Source organism: Myotis lucifugus, unplaced genomic scaffold, assembly GCF_000147115.1.
Source record: "Myotis lucifugus unplaced genomic scaffold, Myoluc2.0 scaffold_3, whole genome shotgun sequence".
Taxonomy (NCBI): domain Eukaryota; kingdom Metazoa; phylum Chordata; class Mammalia; order Chiroptera; family Vespertilionidae; genus Myotis; species Myotis lucifugus.
In genome coordinates this window covers 7,508,675-7,519,653 of record NW_005871051.1, presented here as the reverse complement: position 1 = coordinate 7,519,653, position 10,979 = coordinate 7,508,675, and the positions used below count along the sequence as shown (strand labels likewise).

Here is a 10,979-nt window from a genome sequence, read left to right as displayed (position 1 = left end):
TATTGTGGAGTAGATTTATTTAAAACAGAAGCTAAAGACCAACTTTCCTGAAGAAGAAATAACATCTGTAAAGGAAATGCTGTTTCTGAAAATTCCATTGCTAGCAGTTCTCCTCGCAACTGGTGACAATGAAGATGGTAAGAACTCTGGCCACTGCCCTGTTGGGTGCAAAAGTGTGTGTGTGTGTGTGTGTGTGTGTGTGTGTGTGTGTTTCTGTGTGGTATGGTGTCCCCAGAACATACCTGGAGAGGAGAATGTCAGTGTAGTTCTCAGTATCCCGTACTCTGGGACCCTGTGCCCTTCTGAAGATTGTTTGTAAAGCTTGGGGCCCTGGGCAGCTGAATGTCTGCTGAAGTAGCCATGACTTCCCTAATCTCCAGATTCTAGTGTTTTCTTCCTGGCACCTTTCTTCATTCTCTCTCCTTCCCTATGCCTTTTCTTCTTCTCATTTTATCTCTTCTTTTGCCACAGCCTTCCAGGAGGAGATCTCCTTCAAAATGATCCATAGCTCATCCTTCTACAACAATTCCTGGGTGAAAATTCAGAACTCTGCTTGGTTGGGTGACTTGCAGACTCATGGCTGGGACACCAACTCTGGCAAAATTATTTTCCTGTATCCTTGGTCCAAGGGCAACTTGAGCAAGGAAGAGATAAAAGACCTGGAAGAATTCTTCCGTGGGTTCTCTATTGTAATGCCTCAAGTAATTCACAGATATGCCAGTCAGTGGAAGTTTAAATGTAAGTTCAATTCCCAAAATGGGGAGGTGCAATGTGCTGGGTGAGGGATGTGTGTCTCAATATGTTCCTTATTCCAATTTTCCCCACAGTTGATCTCTTCTGCATTCTCTGTCTGTACAGTTATTGTAACCTATAGCATTTCATTCACCTTGGGTTATTATAATCACAACTCTTTCACACTATGTGCTTCCTTATTCTCTTGCTCTCACCATTTATGTCACATTCTTTCAACAATTTGCTCACTTCAATTTCCAAAAAAAGTCATTTTTTCCTCCACCTTCAACTACCACCAATTACACTTATTCTGAACTTCAGATCAAACCAAAGTTTGTTCCATTATCTCAGAGCCGACTTACTTCTTCTATTTCCTTTTTTTTTTTTGCTTCTACTAATTTCATCTTTTTATTCCCTCTTTCCTCTAATTTACAACCCTCTTTCCTAGATCCCTTTGAGATTCAGATAACAATGGGCTGTGAGCTGCACCCTGGGGGAGCCATAGGAAGCTTCTATAGATTTGCTTATCAAGGATCAGAGCTCTTGCACACCCAGAACAATTCATTGTTTCCATCTCCAAATGGAGGAACAAGAGCTCAGGATGTGTACAGACTATTTAATCAGAATCATGCCAACAAGAAAATAGTACAGAAGATTCTCAGTGACACCTGCCCACGATTACTCTTGAGTATTCTTGATGCAGGGAAGGCAGATCTCCAGAGACAAGGTCAGTCCCATATCCTTCCTCCAAGAATTTTGTAAAATTACACCTTCCCACCTTCCCTTCAAATTGAGGATAAGGGGTGAAGAGGAAGAAGGATAATGGGTGATGAATTCCCAGCATGTGACAGATGTGTCTGTAAACCAGAGGTTCTCAACCTTCTGGCACTTTAAACACAGTTCTTCATGTTGTGACCCAACCATAAAATTATTTTCGTTGCTACTTCATAACTGTAATGTTGCTACTGTTATGAATCATAATGTAAATATCTGATATGCAGGATGGTCTTAGGCGACCCGTGTGAAAGGGTCATTGGACCCCCAAAGGGGTAGAGACCCATAAGTTGAGAACCGCTGGTCTAGGCTGATATGAAGATATGAACCTCCAAGTCTGTGTTAGAGTCCTTATCTGAGTATCTCTCCTGTTCTCTGCAGTAAAACCAGAGGCCTGGCTGTCCATTGGCTCTAATCCTGGTCCTGGCCGTCAGATGCTGGTTTGCCATGTCTCTGGCTTGCATCCAAAGCCAATTTGGGTAAAGTGGATGCGAGGTGAACACGTACAACTGGGCACTCAACAAAGTGATATCTTGCCCAACGCAGATGGGACATGGTACCTTCAGGTTTTCTTGGAGGTGGAAGCCACTGAGACATCAGGCCTGTATTGCCGGGTGAGACATAGCAGCCTAGGAGGCCAGGACATCCTCCTCTACCTGAGTAAGAAAAACTGGGGGCCGCACTGGGAATGGGAGTAGATAGCGGTCTACAAGCAGAGCAGGAGAGCCCAGTAAAACATTTGGGATTTATGGCCTCCAGACCCAAAAGAATAAAAATAGTTCAATAAAAAAGAGTTGAAAATGAGAGACCTGTAGAAGTAGGAAATGTTGAGGGTTAGATGAAAGATTCAACTCTGAAGAGAGAGAGAGGACACAAGAACAAAGATTAGTGAGGCGAACACTCAAAAAAGGCAGACCAGGGAAAGGCAGTAAATTGGGTGGGATTGAAATGACACCTTGTGTGCACCCAAATCTACAGAACTTCCTCATAACTCCATGGGCTGGATCATCTTGGCAGTGATGGTGCCCCTGGTGCTTCTGACAGCTCTTGCATTTTGCCTTAGGAAGCGCTGGTGAGTTTTTTGTGCCCATCTTTCCTGATCTTTCATCCACTCCCTACTTGTCTTCCCACCTTTCTTCTCTCTCTCCTTAGTCCTTCTTTCCTCAATCCCTTTCCTCTTACTCTTCAATTCTCACCTCCACCTCATGCAGAGTAACTTTCATTTCTGTTATTAGGTCACACTGTAAGCCGCCTGCCAGTCTTTTTCCTTTGGAATGAGATCCAGCAGCCCTGGGATTACAGACATATTTAAACACAGCATGGCGACAACGTCCGTTCAGCTCTCCATGTACAACTTTGGTTGTTTATATGTTGTTATTTGTGTGTTTAACAGTTACTTATTAATATAAACTAAAGGTAATTTTGCTTTCTGACCTGGGTCTGAGATTATAAAACTCTTATTTTAACTCTGGATAAAATGAGATCCTAGCAACCGCTACATATTGAAAAATTGATGAATCTCAGGCCATTTCAGATGTCACCTCTTTATGGGGCCATCCCTGATTCACAAGTGGAAGCAGCGTCTGAACTCCCACCACGCTTTTCAGTGGACTTTGCTGAATCTACTTCTCACTTTTTATCCGTTGTTGCAGTCATGTAGGCCCCTTTTCACCTTCTAATTTTTAAGCCTGAGAGCAAAGTCTGTCTTTTTAAAATTCGTATCATTTACAAAGTGTATAACTGTATGTAATATGCTTTCAATAAAAGCCTGTGTTAAGTTTGCTTAGCATTTACCACTAAAATCAGGTACCTGAGGTTCTAGAGCAAGGAAGGAGAAAACAAGGAAGTAACAAGTGACCATATTATATATCCTGCTACTTAACACAAACACATTTTTCTATCAATTTGTGAAAAAGAATATACTATTGATAAGTTAATTCAGGCTCGATATGTATGAAAAGAAAATTTGAGACAATATTCATAAGAGTACACAGGAAAATTCAGCACTTCATTGGTCCGGTTCACTCCACTGGCCCAAGCATCAGGGAATGGATCTTAAGTTTAGAATAGTTCAGTAAATGCAGTAGTGGCAAATTCCTGTTATTTCCTTTAACAAAAGAAAATCTTGACAACCCAGTCCTAATCTTGGACATACCCAAGGCTACAAATACTACCATTTTGTAATACCTTCAAGTAACAGCCAACCATTGAAAAGAAAAAGCCTGTCTTGTTGCCAGTTATCCCACAGGTAGCAGTAGCACCTTCTAAAAGGCGCATTTGGCTTGTCATAAGTGTAAGAAACATTTTAAACAAAAGGAAGAATCTAGAGCAAAAATAATATTAGCATCCATGCTCACAATATTAACTAAAAAGGAAAAACAGATATTTAAAAGAACGTAAGTGCTCACAAAAACATGACAAGCAACAGACTCAGTCTTAAGCAAAACCAGTAAGTTTACACGTTTTATCACAACCAATTCTTTAAGGGTAAAAAAATAACTTAAGACTGATAAAGTAAATAACCACAGAATAGCTCCTTTTGCCAAAATATATATGCCACCTATTTTTTTTTTTACTGCAATGGAAACACATTTATTTAAAATTTTAAATATTCCCATTGAAGTTATTTTAATTTCCTTACTTCCTGTACAGTTTTCTATAGAATAACAATTATAGAATGTAATTTTAGAAAAACAATATTGAGACCCATTAAAAAAAATCAACCCCTTTTGAACTAAGGGTTAAATAAAGTGGAATGGACCTAAGATTCGTATTTTTTCTAGACTGTGATAAAGCTCCTATGTTTAAAATTAGCCATTTGGTGCTGGCAGTTAAAGTTGTTTGTAATTTGTGCCTTTTTTTTCTTCTTCTTCAAATCTCAGGTTCTATCTCTCCCAAATCCAGGGGATACGCTTGGTTGCCATACAATTCATTCACCTACAAATTCACATTCTCCTTACAACCAGACATTACAAGTTCCATTTATAAGACTATGTAAATAATAAAGTTATCCCATTCCTATTTAAATTACTTTAGATTAAGGATATATGAAACTACAGAAAAATGTGAATTAGACAAACATGCACAACAAAATAAAGGAAAAACTTTACAAAGTGGCATTCTAGCTATAAAATACCCTTGTAACTTGTAGGGTTGGAGACACAAAAAAGTTAAGTGTGAGACAAAGAAAAGAACCCGGATTCAACAGAACTCAAGTAATCCAAAAACAGGCATGTGTGTTTAACCTTGTCTTTAACTTCTTCTTTCTGCCTTTTACACTAACTCACCTGACCTCAGTTTTACCTTTCCTGTACTTCTGACAGAGCAGTTCTCTGTGTGGAAATGGCCAAGTCAAAGGCAAAGAATCAAAGTTCTCAGTAAACCAACCAGAACATTTAGATCCTGAATGACTGGGCTGTTACTGACTTAGCAGCCACATGTACTAATTCCAAGTAAATTAGTTTTGAATAAAAAAGGTACCAAAATTAATCGGACTCCCCAACTAACCTGACAGACTTATGTTTGAATTTATCTAACTTCCCTAAATACATCTCCATTTTAACTTTAACAGGGCATGCTTTTCATTACTTAGATATTTTAAAGTTGCATGAGTATAAGAAGTCCTTTCAGAAGATGTATTGCTACCACTAGGTTTGCCTTGACGGGATATGTCTGGATAAACTGGTATGGAAACCCTCTAAACTGTCTCCTTTTACAAGTATTTAAATTTTTTCTCCCTTTAATATGTATAAGAACATTAAATCCTTGCATCATAAGGTAGTATATGAAGACCTCAGAAGGATGCTTGTTACCAACACAGTTTGCTGGAACTCACTTTTTAAAAGAGCTGCTCCTTAATTTTACTACCACATTCCCAGACATGAAATACTGCTGACACGACATTGGCAGTAACTGTATTAGGGTGAACCTAAATTCAAAAAGGATGGATTTTTCAAAGGTTCCTGTTGCTTATGCCCCAAAGCCCCCCTTTACCTGTTTCCCCACTGTGTGGAATGTTGGATGGACAACTAGCAAAACCTGTAGGTACCATCTCAGTGCCAACTACATAAAGAAAATGTCAGTCGCAAGATTCTGTGACTACGGATTGCTATTCAATGGATTAGGCTCCTGACAAACTACTAACCCAGACCAAGTCCACAAGACAACAACATCACAAAAGCAAAGGAGGAAATCCATGCCCTGTCATTTAGGATCTCTGGGACTATGATACAGTGATGATGAAAGGTAGGATGATACCTGTGGTAAAGGGAGATCATGTGACAAATACTGTGCAGAAAACAATAGGGGATCCTTACTCCTACCTAGTAATCAACTCTGGATAGCTTCCTATTGGCTCACTGACTTTCAAACCAACTTCCAATGATGGGTGAACTTATTAAACACTTATCTCAAAACTACAATTTTTCTGAGCAGATGGCTCATGTAGACGGGCCCAGCTCCAGCTGCCACCTCACTGGTCCTCTGGAGGCCTAAGCCTCTCCCTGAGGGCTCTGGCAGCAGAGGCCTGGGGCAGCAGACCTTGGTTCCAGCCACTGTGTGTCTTCAGCCCTCTGAGCCTAAGTTGTCTCAGCTATGAGATGGGTTGAACAACCCCTACCTCCCAGCCTATCGTTGGGACTTAATGAGATAAATCCCAGTGCCTGGCACACGGTAAGTGTTCAATAGATGGCAAGGCCCTCTCTCTGTGTGGGATCTATGGAGATACTAGCCCACGCCTCCCCTGGAAGGGTCTAGATCTGCTCTGTCCACCAGAAAAGTCATGAACCCCATGTGGCTACTGAACACTGGAAATGTGGCCCGTCAGAATTGAGAAGTGTCATCAGAGTGAAATACAGTGTATTCTGGCAACCTGGTACCTAAAAGGAATGCAAAATACCTCATGAATAACGTTTTAGATTGACTACATGTTGAATGACATATGTCTGGTACATTGGGTAACGTGAAACATATTATTAAATTTAAAAATTACATCAGTTAAGTTGTTTCTTGAATAAAATAGAAACTTAACTCATTCAGTACATTTAGGCCCACAAATATATTTGGATATGCTGTTGTTAAGAGGACACACTCCTCTATTTTTACTATCTGAGAGTATGTTTTTCTTTTTCTTTTTTTAAAATTCTCATTTGAGGATATTTTTCCATTGATTTTTAGAGAGAGAGTGGAAGAGAGAGGAAAAGACAGGGAGGAACATCCACATGAGAGAAGCACATCGACTGGCTGCCTCCTGCATGCATGAGCCCTGACCAGGGCCAGGGCAGGAGAGAAGCCTGCAAACAAAGTACATGCCAACCGAAATCAAACTCAAGACCCTTCAGTCTATAGGTCAACGCTCTATCCATTGAACCAAACCAGACTGGGCTAGTTTTCTTTTTTAAATATATGGGTTTTGGGTTTTTTTTTTTTTTTTTTTTTTTTTTTTTTTAGAGAGGGAGACAGAGAGAGAGGAGAGAGAGAGAAACATCGATGTGAGAAAAGAACACTGATTAGTTGCCTTGCACCCCGATGACGGACTGAACTGCAACCTGCCTGTGCCCTGACCAGAACTGAACCGCCACCGTTTTGGTGTATGGGATGATGCTCCAACCACTGAGCAAACTGGCCAGGGTGACAGTTATTACTTTTGAAAAGAAATAACTGATGATTTTATTATGGATAGTACTTGGTTTCTTGACTAAATATTCCAAATAAAATATGAGACAAGAATTGCAAAGGCCCTGGATGGATGCTTAGCTGCTTGGAGCGTTGTTCCATACACCGAGAGGTTTCAGGTTCCATCATGATCAGGGCACATACCAATGTTTTGGGTTCCAAACCCAGTCAGGGCCAATGCAGGAGGCAGCAATCAATGTTTCTCTCTCTCTCTCAAATCAAAAAGAATATATCCTCGGGTAAAAATTTTAAGAAAAGAATTGAAAAAATACATTCATATAAAATTATTTATCTGGATGAATATTATAAAAAGTATGACAAGTGCTGGCGAGGATGTGGGGAAAAGGGAACCCTAGTGCACTGCTGCTGGGAATGCAGACTGGTGCAGCCACTATGAAAAACAATATGGAATTTCCTCAAAAAATTAATTATGGAACTGCCATTTGACCCAGTGATTCCTCTTCTAGGAATATATCCTAAGAAACCAGAAACACCAACCACAAAGAATATATGCACCCCTAAGTTCACAGGAAGACAATTTACAATAGCTAAGATCCGGAAACAGCCCAACTGCCATCAGTAGATGAGTGTTTAAAAAGCTGGGGTACATTTACACCATGGAATACTATGCAGCAGGTCCCTCCATACTGTCTCTTACCCTTTCAGGCAGTATGGAGGGACCTGGAGAGTCTTATGTGTGAAATAAGCCAGTCAGAGAAAGACGAGTGTCACATGATCTCACTCATGTGTGGAATCTAATGAACAAAATAAATTGATGAACAAAATAGATTCAGAGATATAGAAGCACAGAACAAACTGCAGAATCTCAGAGGGAAGGTGTGGGGGGGAGGGTAGGTGTGTAGGAGGAGATCAACCAAAGAACTTGTATGCATATAGGCATAACCTGTGGACACAGACAATAGGATGATGAAGGTCTGGGGTAGCGGGCAGGGGGTGTAAGGGATGTGGGGGTTGGGGGGGCGGTGATGTTCTATAAGGGGTCACGTGGTGGGGGAAGGGAAGTGGGTTATATGTAATACTTTCAATAATAAATATTTGTTTTTAAAAAGTTCCTTAAAAAAGAGTTTTAACTGAGGTAGGAAGATAACATCTGATTAGGTTGGTATTAATAAAATATGTAATATAATTTTTAAATATCATATATAAAATATAGTGGACAAACATAAATAATAATAAATATTAAAGTAATGTGTTATTAAAACTCTCCCACAAAGAAAACCTATGGCTCAGAAAGATTGTTAAATCCAAACATTTAAAGAAGTAATACCAGCCTTATATTAAAATGTTTTAGAAAACGAAGAAGGCATTCCTAATTTACTTTATGAGGTCAGCATATTTCTATCATTAAAAACTTACAAGATAATTGCAAGAAAATCAAACTACACACCAATATTTCTTATAAATATTGATACAAAATTCCTAACAAAATGTAATAGAATCTAGCTGTGTATAAAAAGGTTATTAAATGATAACTATTTGGGTTTATCCCAGACGAGGAAGATTTTTTTTAAATTTAAAAATCAATCATTATAATTCACCATGGTAACAGAATAGAGGGGAACAATCATATTTTACTTCAATAGTTAGAAATAAACATTTGAAACACTGAGCACCTTCTTGTGTAGAAAACTTCCAGTGAACTAGGAATGGAAGGGCACCTTCTCAATTTCATAAGAGGGGAAAAAAACCAAAACAGCTAAAATCCTACTAAATCAGTGGTTCTCAACCTTCTGGCCCTTTAAATACAGTTCCTCATGTTGTGACCCAACCATAAAATTATTTTTGTTGCTACTTCATAACTGTAATGTTGCTACTGTTATGAATTGTAATGTAAATATCTGATATGCAGGATGGTCTTTGGCGACCCTTTTGAAAGGGTCCTTTGACCGCCAAAGGGGTCACGACCCACAGGTTGAGAACCACTGCACTAAATGGTGACATTTTTGGCTTCTCTCCTAAGGCCATTTGTGTTCATCGTTGTAGTGAATGTCCTAACCTTATTAATTAAGAATTAATACGACAAAGTAAGAAATCAAAGCCATAAGATTATAAACCAAGAAGTTTAACCATCTTTATTTATAGGGGACATGATAGTCTATATAACAAAGAACATTTACTCCTGTTCTATATGCTCTTTCATCAGTTCAGAGTCTGCATAGTTAGTACACAGTTTGCAAATTTTGATGGAGAACCTAATTAGCAATGTAATAAACTATTCCAAAACAGAGGACTACTTTTGCTTTATCTACATCTTAAAATAAATACAAAGAGCAGAAAAACTAAACAAAGTGAAATACTTAGTGGATACAACTGCATATAGTACTATTTAGATCTATACAAGTCAATCAGGGGATACTGAATTTCTGTAGAAATGATGGCTATAGGCTTTGTCCCGGACCAGATGGGGGCGAGCAGCTGAAACGGGTAACAATCAGCCCGATCAAGCTGGGGAGGTTCAGCTGAGAGACAGTCTGCAGCCAGGAAAGACAGAAAACTCCTAAAAAATGCGGATGGTTGGAGATTGAGGCTGAAACCTCCCTCTGGGCGCCAGCGCAGCGGCGGGACCGCGCCATCTCAGGCAGCGTTTACCGGCATCCAGAGATCGGCTACTAGCCCGGCGGCTACTGACCCGGAGGCAGCGATTCGCAAACAGCGCGACTGCAAGAGCCAAGGGGAGACCTGCACCCCTCCATGGAAAGGTTGGACTTGCCTCGAAGATTCAAGCAACAGCGGCCTCCTGATCACCACACGCTCTGCCTGGGGAACAGTTGCTGCGTCTGAAGCCTCCCTCCACCAGCCAGAAGAGCCACCACAACTGTGAACAGCACCCATCAGAGGCCCTGCTATCAACAGAGGAGCCGCTGCTACCACAACCGCCCAAGGAGCAACCACAGACCGAGGAGCCACTGCCACCCAGGGAGCAGCCACTGCCACCCAGGGTCCAGCCACTGAACGATTCAACAACTAGTAATGTCAGTGAGATCAAACATGGGTAGACAAAGAAACCCCCAAAGGAAAGAAAAGGAGGACTCGCCAGAAAAGCAGCTAAGTGAGACAGAGATATGCAACATGACGGAAAAAGAATTCAGAATAAGGTTCCTAGAGTACATGCACCGGATGTTCAAGAAGCAAGAAGAAACAGATGAAAAACTCAACTACGTATGCAAGAAGCTAGAAGAAACAGGTGAAAAAATCAACAACTTAAGTAAGTCCCAAGAAGAAATGAAGAGCGACATAGCTGCAATAAAAAACACCATTGAAAGTATCAACAGTAGACTGGGAGAAGCGGAGGACCGAATCAGTGAATTAGAAGACAAGGAAGCAAAACACACTCAAACTGTACTGCAAATGGAGAAAAAAATTAAAAGGCAGGAGGAGAGCCTAAGGGAACTTTGGGACAACATGAAACGAAGCAACATACGAATAATAGGGGTGCCAGAACAACAGAAAGATGAACATGGATTAGAAAACCTATTCGAAGAAATAATATCAGAAAACTTCCCTGAGGTGGGGAAGAAAAAAGTCACACAAGCCCAGAGAGTCCCAAACAAGGTGAACCCGAAAAGACCCACACCAAGACACATCATAATTACCATGGCAAATGTTCAGGATAAAGAGAGAATCTTACAGGCTGCAAGAGAGAGGCGGAAAGTAACATACAAGGGATCTCCCATTAGATTATCAAATGATTTCTCAACAGAAACACATCAGGCCAGAAAAGAATGGACGGAAATCTACAAAGTGATGCAAAGCAAAGGACTGAATCCAAGAATACTCTA

At 40.3% G+C, this 10,979-nt stretch overlaps 1 protein-coding gene across 1 annotated transcript; it reads left to right on the top strand.

Moving 5' to 3' along the window:
• The first annotated feature begins 76 nt into the window (after positions 1-76).
• LOC102437025 (T-cell surface glycoprotein CD1a-like) lies at positions 77-2,582 on the top strand. The gene is made up of 5 exons (XM_014464444.1): positions 77-137; positions 472-738; positions 1,181-1,459; positions 1,888-2,166; positions 2,485-2,582. The coding sequence occupies exons 1-5, from the start codon at positions 77-79 to the stop codon at positions 2,580-2,582; spliced, it is 984 nt and encodes a 327-aa protein (XP_014319930.1).
• The last annotated feature ends 8,397 nt before the right edge of the window (positions 2,583-10,979 follow it).